Source organism: Ostrinia nubilalis, chromosome 15 (assembly GCF_963855985.1).
Source record: "Ostrinia nubilalis chromosome 15, ilOstNubi1.1, whole genome shotgun sequence".
In the NCBI taxonomy this organism is placed as follows: domain Eukaryota; kingdom Metazoa; phylum Arthropoda; class Insecta; order Lepidoptera; family Crambidae; genus Ostrinia; species Ostrinia nubilalis.
Genome location: NC_087102.1, coordinates 9,033,174 through 9,059,526, shown reverse-complemented (window position 1 = coordinate 9,059,526; position 26,353 = coordinate 9,033,174). Strand labels below are relative to the sequence as shown.

Here is a 26,353-nt window from a genome sequence, read left to right as displayed (position 1 = left end):
TATTTTTTAAATAAGATCAATCGAATATAAAGGACGGCATAAAAATACACAATAGAAAATCATAAATTATCAGTTCAGAACTCGTCAAAATATATAGCCTGACCAGGAACATAAAAACCCTCGCCATGTTGCGGAAAACTAATGGTACTAATTTCTTTTAATGGCAACAGTAACTGAAAACTTCATTAACATGTCACCTTGCATGTCAGTCTATTGCTGTCAAAGTGTAAACAAACTTTATTTTAAATGTGCGCAATTGATTTTGTGAATTACATTGCTAAAATCTTTTTATAGTCGTGAAAGAAAAGTGGTTCACAATGTGTTAAAGTATTTGTCGAAGAGAAATACTAAGGGTTCGGACAATATTTTCATTGAATAATTTTTCCGACAAGGGTGTCAAATTGACTGACATGTTTATCGCATAGTACAGTCCACTATGAAAATTAGCTGTGGTTTGTTTCAACTACGTATTTTAAAGTTTTTTGTCACTTTCTAAGTGTTGAATTTTATGGAATTGGGAAAGAAGTACTGAGTTTGAAGCGTTCATGAGCAGACATTGCAGTTGAATATTCAAGTTCTGAATTTGATTATCGATGAATAATAAAATAAATCCTACTAGCTCGATTGATGTTTTCATTTAATTTATTTAAACCAGGTTACCTATAATAATATTTTTTCGTTAATTCATGAAAATATCAAATTAGCCCGTAATCCTGAATCCTGATACATAAAGTTAGCCTATTAATTTAACACAGATACGACTGTACTCAGTGTTGCACTATCAAATGCAATTGACGCGCCTCTATGCCAGGGTTTTTATGTTCCTGGTCAGGCTATACATAAAAGAAATACCTTCAATTAGAAGTCACATAAAGTTTACAAAATAAGTAAAATCTATTAAGTACTTATATCCTAAAACATAAATCGACGTTTTGTCGCACAGGCGATAGTAAAGCAATAAAAAAATAAAGACTAGAAGTAAAATTACACAAAAAAAATATCCTGAAGAAATGCATCAAGCCACTAAAAAAATAACTGCAAAAAATATTGGCAATAAAAGAGATTTATAATAAGTAAGTACCATTACTAAAAAAGTTTTCTCTCATTTCTTTTAAGTTCTAAAGCCTCGTCTGCATCAGGGTTCGCAAAATTTAAGCTTTTAAAATTTACGACCGCACCAATATCGACTCTATTACAACAACATAAGCCATACAACAACATAACAAAGAATCACTGTTGTAAAAATTACACCAAAGTGGAGGGGTTCTCGCACTAAATTCCCTACTAATTTAGTAACTTGTGCCCTGATGCAGACAAGACTTGAGACAGTTCACAGTACAAATTTGATAAAATCCGTTAAGAGTATTTAATGAATGCTGATTAAATTATCTTATTCCTAACTGTTAATAGTTATTATCACATTAAATACTTAACCACTGTAAAAATATACAGTCATAACACATTTAAACCGCGGTATTTAATAATATTAAACTAAAATTTTCATTCTTTGAATGTATATGCCCATATTGTGTTCCTGCTATTTATTTATCTATCTAGTGTATTGTTTGTTTAGTGCAATAAGATCATATTTAACAATAATAATCACAGTTGTGTACTTAATTTAATTCACAAGATCTAACTATTTGTACAACCACAATCTCCTGAATTTTCGGATTTATTATAAATGCAATAAAAGCTTCTAATTTGTGTTCATAATGTTTATAATAATATTTCATTCGCTATTTTGTGCAAGAAACACTACCAGATCGTTTTAATTTAATCTTAGTTTTGTAATATCCACTTACAAGTTACAACTCAATACTTAACACTAAATAAAAGCTTATCAGATCTGTTTTTGAAGACTATTAAACTAAATATCACATTTATCGCCAAGGCACACGTTCAAAATGCCATATTTGACCTACATCTTTGCTCATACACCTCTTAGCTGTCAAAGGGTCGCCCACACTATCCTTGCTAGTATCCTTCACTAACGTTAAACACAACCCGCCCTTGGTTTTCAGTCGCGGTCCCTTTTGCTCCCACACCTGTTTAGGGTTATCGCTACAGCTTTTCCAAACAGCTCGTCCGTTACCTTGCTCTAAACATAGTCCTTCGTCAGCCATAACCCTGCCTTCTGGTGTATAAACTATCATTCTATCGATTTCCATGTCCGTCCCGCAATCGATACCGGCAGCGGGCCCCCCTAGTCCCGGAGTCCCAGAAGACACCCCTAAGCAACCGCCTCTATCGTTCCTGACCCGCCCAAACCACCTCTCCTCAGTCGGAAAGAAGTGTTGAGGCCACACATTCTCCAAATACCACTTGAAACTCTTGCAATTCAATTCCTTACGGAGCTCCAATCGACTCCCTACTTCCTGCTGATCACGAATCGCGGCAACCGAAGGGTTGAATTTAAAAAAGAAGTCCGCCCACTCGTCCATCCACACTGTCGCCGCTCGAGCCAAATTCGAATTCAGAACCTTCGAAACTCCACCGGGATATTTGTATGGGCTGTGCCTCCTAAAAATATGGCCTACTCTGGAGCAAGGCGTGATTTCAACTCGGGCGCCGCATTGCCAAGCTCTCCAAGAGAGTTCGAGATTTTCCGCGCCCCATATCACCATGCCTTCGTCGTAGCCCCCCAGTCGCCAAAATAAACTTTTCCTTACCGCAAACAGGCCTCCAGCCATCGCAGGCGTAGGATAAGGTTTCGAAGGATTTTCGGACTTTTTCTTCATGACTTCACTGCTTGGCATAAGCCAACGGAAGTGTAGCCGCCAGCTGAAGGCGCCCCAATGTGCGTCAATACTTTTGGTATAGGACAGCGATTCTTCTGATAAAAGATCTATGTGCGGGCAGATAAATACGTCGTCGCTGCCAGCGCGATCTAACAATGGTTCCAGCCAGCCTTTGGTAACCTGAAATTCCAAAAGAGATACATTATAATATGTAAAATTATAAAAACTTGTTACTTGAACTTGAATTATAAATCAATCAATTAACAACCCAATCGAGTTTACTGCGCACCTCGGTTGAATACGATTTTCCCTCACACTTACCCACCTCCGTACCAGAGCGTCGATGTGACGTCACGGCTGCCAGGTGCGCAGTTAACTCGACCGGGTTGTAGATAGAAACAAAATCAAAGTTACCTCACAATGTGCATCCAAGAAAACTAATACGTCACCAGTAGCAGTCCTCGCGCCCATCAACCTGGCATTAACCAGTCCCTTTCTATCTGGACTCCTCAATATTGACACCTTCTCTAATTTTTCCACTGCATTATCTAATTCTTTGCCCAAATACCTTCTATCACTAGCATCGTCTACTAAAATAATCTGTAAAGAGAAAACAGAGGGCTTGTGACTAGTGATTGTGTAAAAAAGTGACATTAAATGTATGACGGATTGTACAGCGCCCCTGGCGGAAACTTTCAAGAACTAGAATGCGTTTGATGTAAACTCACACTACGCCCGCAGTTAATGGAAAATTAAGTTAGACTTCAACGTTAGTTTAAGGCAAGGTAGTTGTAGCTGCAGATCACACCACAAAGCTAACTTAGCAAAACTCTGCTACTTTATTTTTGACGTTTGGCTCAAATGCTGAGTGAAGAAAAAAATACCTTAAGGCACTAAGTTGACTCTGTGTGCTTTATTGTCAGTGCAATAAGTTTCAAATAAATAAGCCAACTGACAGGCATAGGCTAAACTAAACTATTAAGCTATGCATCTAAAAGAAAACCCAAAAATTAATTACCTGGTCTAGGAGTGAAGGTGGCGAACGTAATATGACTGACATTACTGTTCGCATAAGCGTTGACCAGGCTTCGTTGTGAAACACTATTATTACTGTTGCTGTTGGGAGATTATCTATGTTGTACTCAATTTCTTTGCAACTGAAATGAAAAAAATATTTGGTTAGAAAGAAAGAAAGATACAGTTATACAATGTTCATTAATGGCAGAAACAGTTTGTTTATTGATTAAAAATATTATATTCATGTATATGGTGACTTTGGTGACCATGTAACATTACAACATAAAATGAAATACAAGTAACATAGAAACATGAGATCATAATATTTCTATAAAAAAATCATTTTGATTAAACTATCAAATGTCCTAACCATTGGAATCAAAAGATTATAGGTAGTTCTTGCAACTCACGAAGTTGATTGAGCTTTACTTGTGTGTATACATATACATGCACATAACGATAGTGTAATATCTATCAAAACTTTGAAAAACGAACAGCAGCGAGCCACCACACATGTAAAGCTCACTCGCCTTCGTGAATTTTATTATAACAACTATACAATTTTCATCTTACCTATCACTTCTGACATCTGGAAGACTTCGGTTTATGGATATCTTATCGCTAACAAGTATATTGTATGAGTGAAGGGAGTACAGTTCGCGGGCAGTGATCAGTTCCTTCTGGGACAGCACCACGGGCCTCCCGCCTTCCCCTGCACCCTCAACTGGGGCATAATTGTTGCTGTGTATGACTTCTGAAATATTATATTGACAATTAAATAAATCTAAATACATTTGTATAACTCAAAGGTGACATGGTGATCTATCAACGCACAGCCCAAACCACTGGACGGATCGGGCTGAAAAGACAATGCCGGAAATTGGCGTCTTTTTTTTTTCGCGCGGCCATCGACCAAGCTTTGTTTTTTGATTACAAAATAGTGTAATAAACCAAACTTACTATGACTCAGTCTGAACTGAGTTACGAGCATTACAAGTTTGATGATTTTCATACTAGATTTGCTTTTTGCGCGCAAAGTTTTGTAAGAAATTGCAACAAATACATTATCTTTATAGTATTTTATTAAAAACAAACTTTATGTATTTAAAAATTATGTTCTTTACATTTATGATTATTTAAATTATGGTATTGAAAATTAGAGAAAGTTATTATTATGCCTAAGAAACCATTATGCATTTAGAAAACTATGCATATCAAAGTTTATGCGAAAAAACTTTATGCAAATACTGTTATGCCAAACTAAATTATGATGAAAAATGTTATGCGTCTGAGAGGGCATAAAACGGGATCCACGCGTACGAAGTCGCGGGCGGCCGCTAGTTAATACATGAAAAAAAAGCTTTTATTTCTACAAAAACTTGCCTGTCCTGGGCTAGATCAAGCCAATTGTTGCCGATTACAATATAATGACGATTACATATTACATATTCATTTGCTTGAATATTCATGGCAGTGAACAGCTAAAGCAGTCATAAAAATAAAATAAAATTGCTATTGTGTCTGGGTTACTGTTATGGATAGTATTGATACTTACAACTGTTCTTTTTCCACCATGGTTGATTCTACATTTACAAGGGTAAAACTCCAGAAATGATTAAGATCAAGCTATGTGAGAATTAATTAAACTTACCCTCAGACAAGTTACCCCCTCTGTTTCCACCAACGTAATGCCCAACGACAACCCTCATTCCATTCTTATCCACATAGGAATTCTCATCGAAATGTAAACTGTAATACATAACAATTAGATTTAATGTTATTTCTAAATACAAGAATTCATAACATTGGCTTAAAATGTAAGCCTGCTAAATACTATAGCACTGGCAGGTTTACACCCTATGCTAAAGATAAACATTAATAACTTTTATAACACTAACCTTTTGTACCAAGGGTCCTTGTGTTTTCGTTTGACTGTATTATACAACTCTAAACTAACATACAGCATTGAATTAATTAAAAACAATAAGATAACAATCAAAGTAATGATCTTTTTCTTTCGACCTCGACATACTAATGACCAGTAATCCTGTAAATTAAAAATACAATAGTTAATTTAGGAAAAACTTTTACAACAGCTTCAATTAAATTATTGAAGAAATAATTAGAGCTTTCGCAAAACTGGAATCCTAACAATTTATGAAATAACATTTTACATCGAAATGAGATAAATTTTTGATGAGTACTTACTTTTCTTAAAAACATAATTCAAATTAACAATAGATTTATTGTACTGTTTTAAATTAAATTATCCTTTGTTTTCGTATTTTTTGATGTCTCGTTCACAGAAATTGACCCACCATCGACCACTGACTGACCACAGATGAGACACAGGGACAGATAGGAAACGGCCCTATGATTGGTCCGTTCATAGTAAAAGTTCCGGCATCTATGGACTTCCATTGGGTAGCGCTAAAAAAAAAAAAAGATCGTAACTTTTTAATAACGACTGCCTTAGCGACGTTGCAGTACCGCTTTAATATATTTTATAACGAGTAACGTTACCGCACCAATAACGGTACGGGTACATTATTATTTCAAATTATTTATAGAAATAAAAAACCAAATACATAAGTTTTATTAAAAAATTTATTTCATAAAAATACAACTTAAAAACTAATGCATACAACTATCGACAAAATTACAAAGGTGGTCCTATCTTTTGAGCACTTGAGTCTGAACATGAAGTACATCTTAGAATTATCTACACGTTCGAAGATAATATACCAAGCCGACCAAGCGGATGATTTCTTATTCCGTAAGGAAAATTACAAAATAATAATGGAATAAAAAATCATCCGCTGAACTCGATAATTATAAGTAAGCACCATAAACTTAGGAAACTATGAAATACTATTAGTAAGTAAAACTATACAGTCATTAATTCACAGAATCATCAACTGTAGGTTTTTAAGAAAAATAAAAGAAAACCTACCGCGCCAATAGAAAATAAAGTCTAGTTGGGCTTTATTTTCATCAATAACATTGAGACTGAACTATTTATGAACATAATATTTAGTAACTAGCTGCTGCCCGCGGCTTCACACGCGTGAAATTTAGTTTGTAAAAGATCGTCATAAATTATACAGGGTGGAACTTTGTAATGCCACCTGTAGGGAAAGTACTCTTAATACTGTAGATAGAAAATTTTACTCAAAGGAAACATTCCTTTATTTTTGTAAAGAAAGGGAACTGCATTCAAAGATATTCTGGGTTATAAAGTATAATACTGCAGTTTCATCAAAATCCGTTCAGTAGTTTTTGCGTGAAAAAGTAACAAACCTGTTAACATTCAGATTCCAGACGTCCATACAAACTTTCGCATTTATAATATTACATAGTACGAAGTAGGATTTGAGTAAATCTATCTTTAATTGCCAAGTAAGTAAATGTTAAAGACTCTTAGTTATTTTATCTCTGTTTGAGTCAATTTCAGTCATAAAACCCATTATACAAAAAAAATTAAGCCCGGGATGAACCTTAGAGAATTAAACCTCCTCTATGAAAGGGATGAACACTGGTTTAAAATTACATTTCCATACTAAATGTCAATTTTACCTAGAGTTTAACTTATTAAAATAAATAGGTACCCACAATTGAAGCCAACAGAACAGAATAATATAAATTAATATTAACTTTTTGCAATAATTGTTTACAAAATTTCAAGCGAGCGAACATTTCTATTGTCGCTGACTATAAATCCTACTAATATTATAAAGGTGAAAGTTTGTGTAGATGTTTGTTACTCTTTCACGCAAAAACTACTGAACGGATTTGGTTGAACCTTTACAGTATTATTATTTGTAATCTAGATTAACATATAGGGTATAATTTATGCCAATCTGTGGCACTAAATTTCACGCGGGTGAAGCCGCGGACAAAAGCTAGTTATAAATAAATGGTACCTAATTCTGTTTACAATAAAAATGATGATTACCTGTAATTGCGTAACACTAGACAGCCATTAACAAAATGAATCATTTTTTACCGTATTTGCATGTTTATAAGAAACTAGCTGACCCGGCGAACTTCGTACCGCCTGTAAAAATCCGGTTATAGCCTATCTTCATTAGGGAAAATAAAGGATTCTAATTGTGAAATAATTTTTCAAATTGGTCCAGTACTTAGTTTCGGAGCCTCTTCAATACAAACAAACAAACAATCATATTATGTCATCTTATAACTAAAATTTGTGTAGAAAAAAATATACTACGATTTTCTTTAACTTGCGTAAAACTATACAGCCATCAACAAAAGACATTATCTACTATAAGGTAATGAAAAAAAATTACCTACTTAACAGTACAATTTTCCATAATAAATTATGGTATTAACAAGTAATTATCAGTTTCCAAAAAAGTGAATAATCTACTGCAAGTTTCTAAGAAAAAAAAGACGACAGTAAAATGTACCCTAATAGATTTATAAATTATTTTTTTATGCAACAACTACGATTTTCTTTGACTCAAGTAAAACTATACAGCCATTAACAAAGAAATTCACAATAAGTACATTCTTGAGGCAAAAATAACAAAAAACTTTAGTTAAAAAAACTATACACTGGGCCGGAATCTGAAACAATTTGAATTACATTATTATGATTCTTATTACAAATAATAACAGACTGAATAAGCGGTTTATAATAATAGAAAAAGAACTCAAATTGGCGACTTGTACCCGCTCGTGATGTTTGTCGACGCTTATTCCTTTCATATTAAACCAGATTCAATTTGGTGTAACATTTACAATATTATTAAGGATAATACTACTACATACTGGGTGACTCTTTAAGGTGTTGCCATTTTTTATGAGCGACTCAGAATTATTAGTAAGTTAATCGATTTACGTAAAGAGCAGATTTTTTTTATTTATTTCATAATTTAATATTATGAAAAACAGCATGCGTGGACTTATCCATGAAATCACAGTCATTATGGCGCACGAAAATAAACCTTTAATGCCTTTACAACTTAAGGTATATGCACATGCGCATTATCAACAGATTATAGAGCAGTAGCGTAGTCAATACTGCGTTACCGCAACATATTTATGAACAGCTTATTATTGTCTGAATTTGTTTTAGATTTGTATGATCGTTAAAACGCTTACAATATTTTTTTAAATTGGCACTGCACTTATATTTATGAACTCGACTGTACATAATTTACATTTAAATGATATTATTGAGCGTTTGTCAAACCTACCAAATTTGGGGCTGTATCATTGCGGCAGTTTTTTCACTCAATACCTTCATTTTCTTGATCGTTGACTAGGCAAAATAAATATGTGGCGCAATAGCTCATACGCTTTCGGGCTCCGTTTTAAAAAAACCAAAGAGTCCACCTTTTGTTTGTGTGTACTGCCTCTGCTTGATGGGTTTATTTGCAAGCTGAACCTGAAATAATTAATAACAATAGTATAATACATGTATTAAACATATTATAAACGCTTACTTAAAATTAATTATCTACTTTGAAAAAAGCATCAAAATATGTAACTGAAATACTTAATATTAATAATTTTAGAAGAATACTAGCGGCCGCCCGCGACTTAGTACGCGTGGATCTCGTTTTACCCTCTTCATGTATCTTACGCGGTTTAAATTTTTTCATACAAATGTTTTTTCCCGCTAATTCCCGTTCACGTGGGAATTTCAGGAATTCCTTTCTTAGTGCATCTCTACGGTACCTAAGCTACGTCCCTTCCAAATTTCAAGTGCCTAGGTTTAGCCGTTTACGCTGTGCGTTGATCTATCTTACGCGGTTTAGATTCTTTCATACAAATGGTTTTTCCCGCTTACTCCCGTTCCCGTAGGAATTTAAATAAATTAAATACATTATTATGATACCTTAGGACGCAGCAATAATATTATCCATAATGACAGATGTGGCTCTGATGTAGATGGCAGGATATAGTTTCTGAAATATTTAATAAAACATAATTAAAATTTATTACACAATTAAAAAATTAGCATAAAATAAACCTATAAAATTAATTAAGTATGATGGTATAACCTGTGTTATAACTATGTAAAATTTATTTAAAAAGATAGTTTTATAAGAATAGAATACTGCAACCTCTACTAAATATAAATATATTGGCAAAATCCTGTAAAACTTAATGTACAATTAATTATCATACAAAACAATATAATTTAAATAACTCAAGAAAGAGTTTTCTTTGCAGAATTAATATAGGTATTGCTTACAAAACATTACAAAAGAAAAATTACTATCACGAAAAATCAGTTTAAATTACGTATTGAAATTATAAATTATGTTCAAAGAATATTGTAGGTGACTCATCAATTTAAAAGTACTTAGGTATTATTTACAACTGAGTTGAACATACCTTCACTCACAGCATTATCTGGCAACAACATTGAATTGAAGTTATCTCTATTAGCAGCTAGAAAGAAAAAAAATATAAATAATCATCTATTGCAACATCCTGTATTGAAATCTTAAATGTTAAAATTAATGTTTCAATTTTTAGTGGTAAGTTACCGTGTCAATAATATAATTTATGTAAGGTGCCTAATCCAAACAAATAGAATAAGGATAATTTGTTTTATTGAAATGTAGTAAAATATCTCTTTCTATTTTAGTTTTATTGACTAAGTAGATTGATCTTAAAATAAAAGTAATACTTATTAAGAACATTGTTTACTTTTTTAGTCAAATCAAAAAATTAAACTTTCTTTATTCGTATAGACTAATTAAATTAGTACTTGCAAAACACTTTATGGTTGAATCTAGGTATATACTTACTTTAACTTACTGGATGACCTGATCAGTAACAGCTTGGATGGTCGCCGAGATGTTATTATTTTCTTCATGGATAAATAAAAAATAGGACATCCATTCATCATTGTCATAACCAATAGATTGTTTTAGATTTATTTATCCTCAAAATGTGATTGGCAGACCTGAAACAAAAATCAGTCAGTTCAGTCCTAGGGAAATTGCAGCAAATTTTATAGCAATATGGAAGGTTGTTTAATAACCTAAAAATATGACTTGCCTTTCTTTGACGAAGTTGCTCCTTTGTCATAGTTCCTGATAAAGGATTTGCAGGCAGGAGGTACTGTATCCTTAGAGCCTGCAATGCTTCATCACGTGCTAGAGAAAAAACCCTGGACTTGGTGGACGAGCAACCAGTCACGATGCATTTGGTGATAATATGAAACCATCTTGTTTATACGGTAAACAATGTAAATACGGTAAAATGACCATTATTTTTTTGCTTTTATTTCCGAATATTTCGGAATCAAGATTTTTTTCTCGGAATTTCGAAAACAATTGAGTGAATGAATGATTGATTGAATTAGCGAGCAAAATCAGCGAATGAATGAGTGGATACTGTCCTGTCAATGTCATTAAAATGACAGTTGACGTAAAGCTCTTTTTTTTTTAATTGGCCCAATCCTACAGGCTATGTTTGCTGAGATTATGTGGATGCTCCTAGAAATGACATTTGACTAACCATCTGTCAAACACTATGGCGTTTCCACCCCGTGTGACTGACTGACTGACTGTCAGTGTCAAGTCCACACAACTGTCAATGTCAAGTTAGAAATTTATAGTGATGTATCAACTCAATGTATAACTCGAGTCAAGTTTGTGTAGAGTTAAGTTTGCCTTAGTTTTAAAAAAAATCTGTTTATCCCAACTAATCCCAACTAATATTATTTATTATTAAACTATTAAACTAATATTATAAATGCGAAAGTAACTCTGTCTGTCTGTCTGTCTGTCTGTCTGTCTGTTACGCTTTCCCGCTTAAACCTCGCAACCGATTTTGATGAAATTTGGCATAGAGATAGTTTGAGTCCCGGGAAAGAACATAGGATAGTTTTTATCCCGGTTTTTGAAACAGGGACGCGCGCGATAAAGTTTTTCTGTGACAGACAAAATTCCACGCGGGCGAAGCCGCGGGCGGAAAGCTAGTTGTAAATAAAGTTAAGTTGGCCTTAGCTCGAGTTTACTCAAGTTGATTCTCTCTTACTAGGGTTAAATTAATGAAAATGATCTAAACGGGGCATTTCACGTCAAGCGGACAACCAATTATTAAAAAGTAAAGTCGTCAATTTTGTTTATTTTCTGGTCAGTTATATTTCTAGTACACGTGGATGTGTACAGGGTGTTAGGTAAATGGCTTTATGAGCCAACACTAGCCCATGTTAACATGGGCATATAAATGGTACGGTGAAGTCAGAAAATCGATATTTTCATTTTAATTATTTTAATTTTCATACAAATCGTTTTTTTTTTATTTATACCCATTTACCTAACACCCTGTATACACGCAATATTTTTTTCGTGTGATGCTTTATTGCTAAGTCATGAGCTTTTAAAAAATTACTTAGAATGAAATCATGATTTTTTGGATGCTTATTATTTCTATCAATGAATTTATGAAAAAAACTAAAAAGTATTGATTCTAAAAGTAAAAATGTGAAGTTTTAAATTCTTTGTCGTTTGCCTTTTTTTTAACTTGAATTAAAGCTTTAAATGTGAATGTAGAATAAATTCACTTTTATGCTTATAGGCCCTGTACATTAGGGTGTCCCGTCGTTGTATGGGAAAAATTTTTTTTTGAGCTACGGTTACGCAAGAGCTGTCAAAAGTTGCGTTTTGACATATAGATTACGATTAGCATTAAATTTAATTAGATATCTGTCATCTTGAGGCCTCTACCTGTCCTTAAAAATTTTTAGAATTGCTATTTTAGGGGTTCTTAACATAAACTATAAATAATACAAAAATAGCGTTTTTATGAAATTTGTGAGTACACAATGAGTCACAGCAAGGTTTTAAATAGTTTAAAAACCAATAAATCCATAAATACTTTAAAAACAGAATTGGCTTTTTGACCAGAATTAGGCATTTACGCGCGCGATTTTAATGTAAATCTAATTAATCCATGGGTCAGCCAAGATATCGATTTAATTTGAGGATACTCAATTCCCTTCTCACAGCAGGTTAATAATTTTATTACGGTATTATAAAACAATGATTGGCATCTCTAAGTGGAAGCTAACAAAAATGGCAGTCAATTTTAGAAAATCAACCATATCTTGAAAACCATTTGTCCGATTTCATTATTTTTTTATTTAAATCAAAGCTATACGTGTGCTTTTGATATTTTGTAATATAAATTATGTCGATAAAATCAACCTTTGGTTAGTAATTAAAGGAAAATTGATTTTTTTAACATTGTTGTGATACTACTTTTTAAATCAATTTTTTACAAAATTTCTTATACTCTGCTAAAAGTTTTACACGAGCTAAAAAAGTGTATTAAATTGTCTTTAATTTGATATATAACATGTATGCGTTTCATAACTAAAAATATTTTTTTACTTCCGTTGAAGTTCACCATTGATAAAAAACTGCGTACAGAACAAAAACTTCAGCTAGAAAGTGTATGTAACGTACATAAATGTTATTTATATTTAATAGTATGCTAAAACTATTTAACATGTCAATTAGTATTCTGTTTAAATATAATATTTTAAAGATTTTTGGCTAGGTAGTTTTTACCTGAAAAAAATCAAAAAGTATATTACTACCATATGTTTGCTAAATTTTTGTTAAATTTATGCTAAAAGTGTGTAATATTATAACAAAAAAGTGCGGTCCAATTATTACAGCAATAAAACCTCAACGGAAATAATACCAACAGCCTCGCCGAAGAAGTAGAAATTTTGAGAAAAACAAGTCAAAATATGAATTCTGCTAGTTCGAACCAAACCTATTCCTCACTGGAAACAGTCTGTCATTGCCTGCAAATCATATCTTAGGGTTCCACTGCCACTGTTATTACAAAATAAAATGAAATAATTGTGAAAAAAATATAATAGATGACAAACAGTGAAGGGCTGATTAAGTGATTTTTTGAGACATAAAAATGCCGGTAGAGCCCTTGAGACATTATTTTATATTTTTTTAATTATTTTTACGGTAATCTACATCTTATGACGCAACTTTTGAGGGGTCTTGTGTAGCGAAAATATATAAAAAAATATTTCGGGACACCCTACTGTACATCGGTAGATATTGCTAAATAAATAAATCCACCCGGAGGCCCGGACTCAGAAACCCAAAAAATTCAAGTACCTGCAATTTTTTAAAAGTAGGGATAAAATGTTTTATTCCATTGGATTTGTCGATAAAATTGATCATATTATATTACCGCGCCCTTAAACTGTATATCTATCAAAGAGAGCATTTTTTGCGACATTCGCGACTTATGACTATTGAAACACAGCATTCATCGATATAAGCTCACCTGAACACAGGGACAACACTCAGTGCAGTTTTTTGACATTTAGTAGCTTTTTTTGCTATTTTTACTCGTAAGTCGTCGTATTCGTAATCGTAAGTGTATTTATTTACCGGCTGGCCTGCTCAAGTTATAAATTATAATACTCTCTCATCTGTGGCTCAAGTGCTCGTTTTACTTACTTTTCCTATAAATTAAATTGCGTGGTTGAGTAAGGACTCAAAATATAAATAATCTAAAAAATGTCTGATCGCGGTGATCGTGGTAAAAGGTATAGGAAGGATAAAGGTTGGGGTAGTTCAAAATTCATACAACCCGTAGCCAGACATCCACATCGATTGAAAGGGAAAGATATTGGCCTTTTTTACAAGAGACAACAAGCTAGGCGAAATAAAAATACACCTCTAACGGTACGTGCGATAAGTTCTATATTACTTTTATTATTTACCAATGTTATAGCTATTAACGCTCTTTAATTGTATTTTTTGCATTCCAGATAAATTTATCCATCCCAAGTTCTGTAATTGCTAAGTTAATAAGCAATATACAACTTATCACTAAGTTAGCAGCTCAACAAAAAATTGATATATTCCCTGAAAAGATATCTCATTTGTTCAGTCAAAAAGCTTCTTTATCAAACATTTCGTCAGATAAAAAAGACTCTGAAGTGCCAAAATCTAGTCAAGCAATCGCTGCACCTGAAGCTCATACAAGTCAAAGAAGCGATGTTGATTCCAAAACGTCGGTAAAAACAAAAATTAACACAAATTATTATTTTGATAGTGATTCTACACCAAGTACTTCAGTTGATGATATACCATTTGCACTTGATGAAGCTAGCGATACAGACAGAAAAGATTTTGACGAAAGAGTGTTGAGTCTAAGAGCACCAGCAGATTTTAAATATGGATACAAAGACATAATTACTGGAACGTTTAAGGAAAAACTCAATGAATGTCTGGCCAGAGGCATAAACATCACTAGACAAGATGAAGATATTGCAACTTTAAATCTCGTTCTGTATGAAGAACATCTAAACGCTTTATCAAAATCACACTACAAAAAACTGTTGACGTTCCGTGAAAAATTGCCAGCTTATAAGAAAACTCAGCGTGTTTTAGAAATGGTTAAAAATAACCAAGTGATTGTCATAAGTGGAGAAACTGGATGTGGGAAATCAACACAGGTTGGTTTACTATTTGGCGTCAAAAATTATTTTTTAAGCAGGGCTATAGTGAACCAAAGTATATTAGTCCAAGCAGGTCATGTTTGGTAAAAAAACGTGGGTACATGGAGCTGGTTCCTGCTACATAGATGTTTGTGTTGATACGATCTTTTTCGATACAGACAGGATTTTGGTAAAATGTCTTAATATAGAATTAAAAATTAAAATAAAATTCATTTATTTTTGCAAATAGGCTTTAAAAAAGCGCTTTTACACGTCCCAATATTAACCCTACCACTGCTTCGGGACAGTAAATGGGCCAGTGCTGAGAAGAAGCAGCGCAAGAAACTCAGTCACTATTGTCAGCCTCCTTTTCAAGAAAGAACAATTAACTTTTAATTGAATTTAACTTTTGTTTTAGGTACCACAAATGATTTTAGATGATGCTATTATGAAGAAAAGGGGCGGCAATGTAAAGATTCTAGTCACTCAGCCAAGAAGGATTGCTGCGTCGTCATTAGCTAGTCGAGTGGCCCAAGAACGTGCTGAAGCTCTTGGGGTTTCCGTAGGATATGCTGTGCGATTGGAAAAGTAAGTTAATAATCAACCAAAAACACTGTAATTAATACAGTAGTTATAATGGTTATGTTACAAACCGATGCTCAATTGTGGCTAGTGCGAATTTTAGAAAATTATATTTCTTTGATTTTGTATTTTTGCTTGTGTGATTATGCTAGCCTACATGACCTATAAGCTTACGATGTGCGACTTTTATCGAGACATTATAGATATATGCGATAAGTATATACATTTTGTCATCCACAATTATCGAGAAAAATTTATCGCGGTGTGCATCCTTGCCCGCCTATTAGCCTAAGTTTATCAATTTCCATAATTATGATAAAAATGAATCCTACATTTCAAATTTAATCATTAACTTTTCAGGGTTGACTGCAGACCACGTGGGAGCATAATGTTTTGCACCACCGGTGTTCTTCTGGTGGACTTGGAGGTCAACCAAGCGCTGTCGGACTACAGCCACATCATACTAGACGAAGTGCATGAGAGAGACACCCATGTTGATTTCGCTATGTGTATGCTAAAACAGGTGAGCTTCACTACTTATTATTAAACAACGTTGCTTTCCTATCTGTCTGTCCCTATGTATTCTTAGATCTAAACTACCCAACAGATTTTGATGCGGTTTTTTTTTAATAGATAGAATGATTCAAGAGGAAGGTTTACATGTATAAAACATTCATAATTATAGAAAAGCTAAGAACTTCTGTAGCAACCGTGCGAAGCCGTCGCGGGCCGCTAGTGTTTAAATAAGATTCCTAATTGCAATAGGAATATGTAGTGTTCAGTTAGTTTATAAAAAAATGTGTAAATAATTTAGCAAATCATGATTTTTTACTATAAAAAATAAATTGCCTGAAAATTAAATGACGATATTATCAAGTAGGTAAGCGATCGTGACGATAGCTCACGGTCACGGCATAAAAATAACTTTGCAGCAACAGACAACAGACATTGACTAAAAATGCAATAAAATACAGATTTCATCTATTTTATTTGTTTTGGCCACACATAATCTAATTATTTGTTTTGACCACACGTCATATTATTCTAGTTATGTTTAGCGATTATAAAACACTAGCGAGCGGCCGCCCGCGACTTCGTACGCGTGGATCCCGTTTTACCCCCTTAGGAGTTGAATTTTGCAAAATCCCGTCTTAGTGAGGAGCACCTACGTTCTAAAAGGAACCCCCATGCAAAATTTAAGACTCCTAGCACTTTTCGTGATGACTGAGTCAGTCAATCAGTGACCTTTCACTTTTATAGATCAGTGAAGTGAGATCAGGGCCTTCTTATTTTTCCAGGTGTTGCAAAAACGTAAAGATTTGAAGTTGATTCTGATGAGTGCTACACTAGACGCCGAGAAATTGTGCAATTACTTTAACTTCTGTCCAATGCTGCACATCGAGGGCTTGGCATATCCAGTCAAGGATGTTTACATGGAGGAGATTCTGCATCTCACGAACTATCAGCTGGGGGAAGAAGTTATGCCGCAGAGACCTAAGAACTACCGCGGCAGAAAGTTTGACAGATCTATACACGAACAAATGGAAAAATCTATACAGTACAAAGCTGAAATTGGTAATACATTTGTTGACATATTTAGTAAATTGTCTTTGTAAACCTCAATTATGTGCAAATAAGTTACTTTTCGTAATAATTTCATAATTTCAGCACCATGGTTGGAATCCGTAAAGAAATTCATGGATTCCAAAATCTACCGCACTTTACAAAATCCTAAAATCGAAGAACTCAATTATGATCTGATGCTTGAACTAATAAAATACATTTGTAGAGGGCCTCCAGGTGCTATATTGGTGTTTTTGCCTGGTATTGGGGAAATAACGAAACTTATGTCAATGTTATATGACAATGAAAGGTATTTGGGATCAAAATGCGAGATACACCCTGTTCACTCAAAACTGCCATCTCTTGACCAGCGCAGAATATTCGAAAGACCTCCTCACAATGTGAGGAAGATTGTGATTGCAACGAATATCGCTGAGACTTCAATCACTATAGATGACATTGTGTACGTCATTGACTGCGGGAAAATTAAATACAGCGGTCTAAACGTCGAGCATTACTTCTCCACTTTGAAGGTTGAATGGGCTTCTCAGGCGAATATGCGTCAAAGGTAATATTTGTTCCACTTGATAGTTGTTAGTTGAGAAACCATTTCGTCGAAATAGAGAATCTATTCTAAATGCTCATTTAGGGACTAAGTAGATAGATAGCGCCGTATAATATTTCCAAGAATATTGATTTATAAATAACTGATTTACTAACCAATAACCATGTTTATTTAAAATCCACCTAAACCTTAGCTTACGCTATTAACAAAACCGAATTACGGGTCTGACGACACAGAATGTGCGCTTCGCAAAATGCGAACTTTTCTACACAGCTTTTGCTGAAGACTTTATAATATTAGTATGGAAAAATGCGCATTTTGTGAAGTGCATTTTCTGTGGCAGACCCATTAGTAAGTGAAAACGGCAATATTGACTGTTTTCTATTAGCTGTTACTTAAAGAAAATTGACGATATTTTGCATACCTAATATTGCCTCTTCATAACAACACGCATGATTTTCTTCTTATGTTTCTAATATCATTCTTATTCCCAGACGCGGTCGCGCCGGCCGTTGCCAACCAGGCGTCTGCTACCACCTAGTGACAACCTTCCGTGCTGCGAAGCTTCCCGAACGCCTCCTGCCAGAGATGCAAAGGAACAACTTGCTAGAACCGGTGCTGATGATTAAGCAGCTTCGACTTGGGAATGCAGCAGAAGCTTTGAAGCAATTCCCTGATCCACCTGAAGAGGAGACTGTGAAGAGAGCTGTGAAGCATTTGCAGCAGTAAGTCTTTTAAAACTTTAAGGCTGAGTTGCACCACCTAACTTTAACGGTAACTATGACGATAACTGGTGCTTTTTGTATGAAATTTGACAGATTTTTGACGTTTATCAAAGTTAAAGTATTATGGTGCAACCCAGCCTAAGTGTTATTGTGGTTCTGGAGATGCAAAGGAACAACTTGCTAGAGCCGATGCTGATGATTAAGCAGCTTAGATTAGGGAACGCAGCAGAAGCCTTGAAGCAGTTCCCTGATCCACTGGAGAAAGAGACGGTGAAGAGAACTGTGAAGCATTTGCAGCAGTAAGTTTTTTATAGTATGTGTTATTGGGGCTTCGTATGGAAAGGAACAAACTTCTGGAACGGCTGCTGATGATTAAGCAACTGCGGCTGGGGAATGTAGCAGAAGTATTGAAACAGTTCCCTGATCCACCTGAAGAGGAGACTGTGAAGAGAGCTGTGAAGCATTTGCAGCAGTAAGTCTTTTAAAACTTTAAGGCTGAGTTGCACCACCTAACTTTAACGGTAACTATGACGATAACCGGTGCTATTTGTATGAAATTTGACAGATTTTTGACGTTTATCAAAGTTAAAGTATTATGGTGCAACCCAGCCTAAGTGTTATTGTGGTTCTGGAGATGCAAAGGAACAACTTGCTAGAACCTGTGCTGATGATTAAGCAGCTTCGACTTGGGAATGCAGCAGAAGCCTTGAAACAGTTCCCAGACCCACCTGAAGAGGAGACTGTGAAGAGAGCTCTGAAGCATCTGCAGCAGTAAGTTATTTATAGTATGTGTTGTTGGGGCTTCGTATGGAAAGGAACAAACTTCTGGAACCGGTGCTGATGATTAAGCAGCTTCGACTTGGAAATGCAGCAGAAGCCTTGAAGCAGTTCCCAGACCCACCTGAAGAGGAAACTGTGAAGAGAGCTGTGAAGCATTTGCAGCAGTAAGTTATTTATCGCTCTATGCAAAGGAACAATTTGCTGGAACCAGTGCTGATCATCAAGCAGCTTAGATTGGGAAACGCAACAGAAGCGTTAAAGCAGTTCCCAAATCCACCGGAGGGATGGCGAAACTTCGGATAAGGTTTTTCAGAGTTACCCCCCTATTACTAGGCGCTCTATTCGGGTGCCTGGATTATGATTAACAAAAATACCACTAGTCTTGTATTTCATATAATTATGTGGAGCTCTAGACGACGAAGAGAAGCTCACCCTCCTGGGATTGCAACTGGAGTGCTTATCAGTACATCCTGCAGCAGGCAAGCTACTAGTCCTGGGCGCTCTGTTCGGGTGCCTTTGCTAATGTCATGATATAAAACAAAACACTACAACTAGTATTCCATTTCCAAAAATGCGGCGCCCTAGACGACGAAGAAAAGCTGACCCGTCTGGGATGGCATCTAGCGCGCTTGATGGCATTAGCTGGGAAGCTACTGCAGGGTTACAGGGATGGCAACATTCGGTACTTCGGATTAAATGTTTTTCAGAGTTGGTGTTTATAGGCGCTCTATTCGGGTGCCTGGACCGCGCAGCCTAATGTCAATACAAAACACTGCAACTAGTCTTGTATTTCATAGATGTGGAGCGCTGGACGACGAAGAGAAGCTGACCCCACTGGGATGGCACTTGGCGCGCTTACCAGTGCACCCTGCAGCAGGCAAGCTACTGGTCCTAGGCGCCCTGTTTGGATGCCTCGACCGAGCGGCGAGTGTGGCAGCTGTGTGGAGCTTCAAAGACCCGTTCCTGCTTATACTTGGTAAGGATTTTCTCAGCGTATACCTCTCTACTTTCTCTCTCTATTGCCTCTGGTTGATTACAGAATCGTCCTATGGAGACTAAATGACCTGATGATGTATATTAAAAACGCTCAATAACAGAATTTCACCACAATAGTTAACGCCACTCCAATCACACTTGTGTTGTGTTTCGCCGAGTGAGTGAGGGTACCGGAGGCCCCCCCCCCCCCCCTCCCCACCTCCTAATGATAGCGCAGTTAAAAACTATTTTACCCCAGGAGGGTACCAGCTGCGTTAGCGTTGGAGAATCCCTCCCTGGACATCCATGCTCAGGACACAACACACCTGAGCGTGGATGCCCAGGCCGCCCCTCGTACTCTGGGGAGGGCAAAACCGCGCTCAACACCTGGGGCAAGAGCAAATTTACCATGGCACCCCCTGCCACGCTGGCCGTGGACTTTTGCAATATCAGGGGCTTACACTCTAACCTCAATGCTGTTCACCACCACCTTGAGACAGCAAAGCCGGCCTTGCTTTTCTTAACCGAGACTCAGATATCGTCTCCTGCGGACACATCTTATCTCTCCTACCCTGGGTATAAACTGGAACATGCCTTTGTGCCTAGGGCCGGGGTGTGCGTGTACGTAGGGGGCAATATCAGTTCTCGACGCCTCAGCCACCTCGAAAGCAGGGACCTCTCCACCTTATGGCTCCGCGTAGACAGCGATGACCACCCCCGCGTCTACGCCTGCCTCTATAGGTCCCATAGCGGTGATGCCGAAACTGACCGACTCATTGAGCACGTCCAAATGGCTGCAGAATCAGTGCAGCAGCAGATCCCCTCTGCAGAGATCGTGATACTTGGCGATTTCAACGCCCATCACACCGAATGGCTCGGATCGAGCAAAACCGATCATGCAGGGAGATCTGTTCACGACTTCGCCTTCGCATATGGCTTGACACAACTGGTTACTACGCCCACGCGAATCCCAGATGTAGAGAGCCAAGAACCTTCACTGTTAGACCTTCTGCTGACTTCCCATCCGGATGGCTATCAGCTATCCGTTGGCGCCCCTCTGGGCTCCTCGGACCATTGCCTTATCCGGAGTACGGTGCCACTCACGTGCTCGCCGCGACCACGAGTTGCATGCAGTCGCCGCGTGTGGCACTACAGGTCAGCAGACTGGGATGAGATGCGGTCCTTCTTCGCATCTTACCCCTGGAGGCAGGTTTGCTTCACGCAGGATGATCCCAGCGTCGTTGCTGATCTTGTTACTGATGTGGTGCTGCAGGGTATGGAACTTTTCATACCGTCTTCTGTTGTTCCCATTGGTGGCAAATCTCAGCCTTGGTTTAGTCAATCCTGCAAAAAGGTTTTACGCCGGAAGCAGGAATCCTACCAAGCCTGGGCAAATGCAGCGAGGCTACGGGATGAAAACACCAGCGCATTAAAAAAGGAGTTTAACTTTGCCTCTAGGTCTTTCAAAAGAGTCATTGCAAGGGCGAAGTCGGAGCACATTGGTAGAATTGGTGGGAAGCTAGAGCGTCTTCCTTCTGGAACTCGTGCGTTCTGGTCTCTTGCCAAAGCTATCCAAGGAAATTTCTGCACGCCATCATTTCCACCCCTGCACATGGGAAACGGTTCGTTGGCCCACGATGCAAAGGAGAAAGCCGATCTTCTGGGCAAACTCTTTGCGTCCAACTCGACACTGGATGACGGGGGACATGAGCCACCGATTATACCAAGGTGTGAGAGCTGTATGCCGGATATCCGGTTCCACCAAAGCTCAGTACGCCTGGCTCTATTTTCCCTGGATATCCATAAGTCGAGTGGGCCCGATGGAATCCCTCCTATCGTGCTGAGGACGTGCGCTCCAGAGTTAGCACCGGTTTTAACGCGCCTTTTTCGGCTCTCCTACCTCTCTGGCATAGTCCCGACCTCATGGAGGACAGCTTTGGTGCACCCGATCCCTAAAAAAGGTGACCGCTCAAATCCGTCCAACTATAGGCCGATAGCAATCACCTCCTTGTTCTCGAAGATAATGGAATCCATTATCAACAGCCAGCTCCTTCGGTACCTAGAGGCCCACCAGTTGCTAAGTGACCGACAGTACGGTTTCCGTGGAGGTCGCTCGGCTGGTGATCTTCTGGTCTACTTGACACATTGTTGGGCACAGGCGATCGAGACTAAGGGGGAAGCATTGGCGGTCAGTTTGGATATGGCGAAGGCCTTCGATCGGGTTTGGCACAAAGCGCTTCTTTCGAAGCTCCCTTCCTATGGGCTTCCCGAGAAATTATGCGGATGGGTCGCCAGCTTTTTAGCAGACAGAAGCATTAAGGTCGTTGTCGACAGTAAATGCTCAGACTCTATGTCTGTGAATGCTGGTGTCCCCCAAGGCTGTGTGCTATCGCCTACGCTCTTCCTTCTGCATATCAATGATATGCTGCAAATTAGCGGCATTCATTGCTATGCGGACGACAGCACGGTTGATGCCGCTTATACCGGCCGCGCAAATATCTCTCGGGAGAACGTCATTGAGAGCCGTAACAAACTTGTGTCCGACATTGAAATCTCCTTGAAGGAGGTCTCAGACTGGGGTCGACGCAATTTGGTCCAATTTAACCCTACAAAGACACAAGTTTGCGCGTTCACCGCCAAAAAGTTGCCGTTTGTCGTATCCCGCTGTTTCGAGAGCACTCCCCTAACTGCCTCAGCCAATATCGGAATCCTTGGTGTCGACATATCGAGCGAAGTCCAGTTCCGTGGTCATTTAGAGGGTAAGGCTAAATTAGCCTCGAAGAAGCTTGGTGTGCTCAATAGATCGAGACGGTATTTCACTCCAGCCCATCGTCTGCAACTTTACAAGGCGCAGGTTCGGCCTCATATGGAATACTGTTCTCATCTTTGGGCAGGTGCACCCCAGTACCAGCTTCTCCCTCTGGACCGCATTGAACGGAGAGCAGCTCGAATCGTTGACTGCCAGGACATTTCGGATCGGCTTGACCCCTTGGCGCTGCGTAGAGATGTATCCTCACTGTGCATATTCTATCGCATGTATCACGGGGAGTGCTCCGAAGAATTATCCGGACTTATTCCTGCCGCCACTTTTCGCCACCGATCTACCCGACAGCACTTCCACCCCCAGCACTTAGATGGTTGGCAGTCCACAACAGTACGTTTCTCTAGAAACTTTCTGCCCCGTACAACCAAACTGTGGAATGGACTGTCGTCTGCGGTGTTTCCGGACGGATACGACCTGCAAGCTTTCAAGAGGAGAGCGTATCTTTACCTTAAAGGCCGGCAACGCACCTGTAACGCCCCTGGGTCTGCGGGTGTCTATGGGCGACGGTAATCACTTACCATCAGGTGATCCGTTTGCTCGTTTGCCTCCTATCACATAAAAAAAAAAAAAAAAAAAAAAATCAACAGTCCGATGCGGACACCGTTGTACTATCGCCGCCTCCTTGATGGAGACATATTTGTAGGTTAAATTACTTGGTTGTTTCCCTCGTTCCTTGATTTTTTAATGACGATGAACTTGTATAATAACCAAGCATTATTTCTCATAATACCAAGTCCATTATCAAGAATGTAGCCATTTTAACAAGTGAACCCATTTGCAGACAAAGATAACGAAATAAAAGAAGTAAAGCGCCAGCTAGCAATGGGCGAGCCTAGCGATCATATGGCCCTATCCGAAGCCATAATACAATGGGAGCAATGTGACCCAGGAGAGCGCAAAGCATTCGCTTATGCAAACTTCCTATCAAACAGTACGTTAGAACTGCTGTCAGAAATGAAGAAACAGCTAGGAGGAAACTTGCAGCAAATGGGATTCTTGAATACGGGAAGAGTGACATCCACATTTGAAAACAGGAACTATGAGAATTTGAGCCTTTTCAAGGCTATTGTCGCAGCATCGCTGTACCCCAATATTACCTCTGTCAGGCAAGTATTTCGTGCTATTTAAAATGGAAATTCCATTTGATTGTTTTCGACGCTGGTATCACGATGAAGACGTTGGCGCTTTCCATTCCAAAGCACAACTTTTTTAAAAGTTTCGCGCGTGCGCTATAACGATGACAGTCAATGCGTTTACGTCTGATCGCCATCGGCATTGCGCATGCGGCCTGCACGCGTTGGTTTGGTCGAACCTTTAAAGAACACCTCGTTCTGTTCTAAAACCTTAATTAATTTTCAATCAACTGTTTTTAAATGCTTTCAAATATGGTGACGTTATCCGGTATTGCCATACAAAATCAATGTGAGAATCGCGTATTGACAGCTCAAAAAACTGCGTCAAATATCGTATTGGCCGGTTTTTTTATTTCAAATTCTTCTTACAGATGGATAAATTTACACGCTCGTAATCCAAACAAGCAAATACGAGTGTGCCCTAAATCTCCCGATGGACCGATGACCATTCATCCCAGCAGCCTCATGAGTCCGCCTAAGAGACTGCCTCACAGGCCTCTGCCGCCGAGGACTCCGCCATGTCTAAACCCTGGTGCCAACTGGCTGGTGTACTGGCTGAAGCAGAAGTCTTCGGACATGTTTCTGATCGATGTCACTCTTGTGTACTCGCTGCCTTTGCTGTTCTTCGGGGAGTTGAATATTTCGGAAAGTAAGTAAGGGTAGTTGTGTTCTTGGGTTGTTGTGTGTTGTATGAGTTGTATCCTAAATTTTATTTTGTGAAACCATGATATCATCACGAACAGACGATTGTTTGTAAAAACTTATTCTAACTGTATTTGATGATTTGCAACTTCTTTGCGACAGTAGCCAAAACAGGTTCTATCATTAGTATCTGACTAACAAGTTGTCAGGAAATATAAAAATAACCTTTATAACTGTAATTTCATGATATTCAATTAATCTTGCTGAGCACAGACGATTGCTTCGTTTCAATTCAACCCATTGCCGTCCACTACTGGAAAAACGCCTCCCCCATGGATTTGGCACTGCTTGCATCCAGGTGCTTCCCGATTGCTTATGTCGGTTATCGACTGCTGTTGCCCGTTGTATAAAATCTTATTATTTTCAGCCGAGCAAAACGAACCAAACTATTGCTACGTATGGATAACGTGTTACAGAGTCAAAATGTTAAAAGAGACTGCAAAGCTTCTCTTTCAACTAAGGTCGCTACTGGACCAAGTCCTAGCATCCAAGATTATGGTCCGAAGTAAGCACTCTACTACACATAACTCCGATTTTGAGGAGAAAGTTCTGAAGTAAGTAATTTAATCTGTATTGTTATTTTCATAGGGTTGATTTCGCTTAGGATATAATATTAACAAAGTATTAGGGTTGCATAACGGGTTGATTTGTGAAATATTTAACTATAAAATATTTCGTTATAAAAGCTATTTTTATAAGCTACCACTTCCAATACCGTAGTTAATCAATGGTAAACAAATTATAGACCTAATTTCATGCTTTTTACTCTTCGATAACTAAAATCGTTAAAGCATTCTACGTCAAATTATTTTGTAAATATTAGCATTTATGGCCCTTTTTATTCTATGACTATTTTAAATATTACCATTGCCACTAACACAGTGAATTTACGATCTTCTTGTACCCTTATAGCACTAAAGCAAAGTTGCCTGTTATCATTTTTTGATAAATTTTATATACATTTTATTTAGTACTAATTCTATATACAGTTTTTCCAAGTTTACAACTAGCCTTAGGCTTTCCGAAGGGTTATTGTTATTTTTGGTTTGAAACGCTTAGTTTTTCTTTGCAGCGCCGTAATAGAGGTTATAACGGCGGAAGACGAGCGAGCTGAATACCTAGACGGAGGCACTGAATCAGATACCTCCGAAAGTGATTCCAGATACTAAAAAATAAAACTTAAATAATCATAATTTATCTCTTGATTTTTTATTTTATTTTTACCCATTGGCAGTTTCAATATCATATGTAGGTATATTTTTATGTAACCATT

The 26,353-nt window shown here is 37.5% G+C and overlaps 2 protein-coding genes across 2 annotated transcripts; one reads left to right on the top strand and one right to left on the bottom strand.

The window, feature by feature from the left end:
• Positions 1–724: 724 nt before the first annotated feature.
• LOC135078895 (probable N-acetylgalactosaminyltransferase 6) lies at positions 725–11,069 on the bottom strand. Its single transcript, XM_063973470.1, has 12 exons — positions 10,800–11,069; positions 10,547–10,704; positions 10,128–10,184; positions 9,625–9,694; positions 8,981–9,171; positions 5,967–8,348; positions 5,657–5,805; positions 5,410–5,507; positions 4,332–4,512; positions 3,760–3,898; positions 3,156–3,341; positions 725–2,921 (listed from the first exon to the last, which is right to left on the bottom strand). The coding sequence occupies exons 6-12, from the start codon at positions 5,979–5,981 to the stop codon at positions 1,884–1,886; spliced, it is 1,806 nt and encodes a 601-aa protein (XP_063829540.1). The 5' UTR covers positions 5,982–8,348; positions 8,981–9,171; positions 9,625–9,694; positions 10,128–10,184; positions 10,547–10,704; positions 10,800–11,069; the 3' UTR covers positions 725–1,883.
• Positions 11,070–14,115: 3,046 nt separating this feature from the next.
• Positions 14,116–26,277, top strand: LOC135078931 (ATP-dependent DNA/RNA helicase DHX36). Its single transcript, XM_063973531.1, has 12 exons — positions 14,116–14,473; positions 14,560–15,249; positions 15,650–15,819; positions 16,174–16,336; positions 17,112–17,388; positions 17,482–17,944; positions 18,436–18,666; positions 20,244–20,422; positions 24,027–24,351; positions 24,750–25,027; positions 25,448–25,634; positions 26,153–26,277. Exons 1-12 carry the CDS (start codon positions 14,306–14,308, stop codon positions 26,247–26,249), a joined length of 3,228 nt encoding a protein of 1,075 aa, XP_063829601.1. The 5' UTR covers positions 14,116–14,305; the 3' UTR covers positions 26,250–26,277.
• Positions 26,278–26,353: the final 76 nt, after the last annotated feature.

What these genes read in the sequence shown, in the direction of transcription:
- LOC135078895 (XM_063973470.1), bottom strand. An exon ending in AAGGACCCTTGGTACAAAAG is followed by an intron (nt 5,508 to 5,656) that starts GTTAGTGTTATA and finishes TATGTATTACAG; the next exon opens with TTTACATTTCGATGAGAATT. An exon ending in CACCTTCACTCCTAGACCAG is followed by an intron (nt 3,342 to 3,759) that starts GTAATTAATTTT and finishes TTCTCTTTACAG; the next exon opens with ATTATTTTAGTAGACGATGC.
- LOC135078931 (XM_063973531.1), top strand. Translation starts at nt 14,306, where the DNA reads ATGTCTGATCGCGGTGATCGTGGTAAAAGGTATAGGAAGGATAAAGGT. An exon ending in GATGTGGGAAATCAACACAG is followed by an intron (nt 15,250 to 15,649) that starts GTTGGTTTACTA and finishes CTTTTGTTTTAG; the next exon opens with GTACCACAAATGATTTTAGA. An exon ending in CAGGCGAATATGCGTCAAAG is followed by an intron (nt 17,945 to 18,435) that starts GTAATATTTGTT and finishes TCTTATTCCCAG; the next exon opens with ACGCGGTCGCGCCGGCCGTT.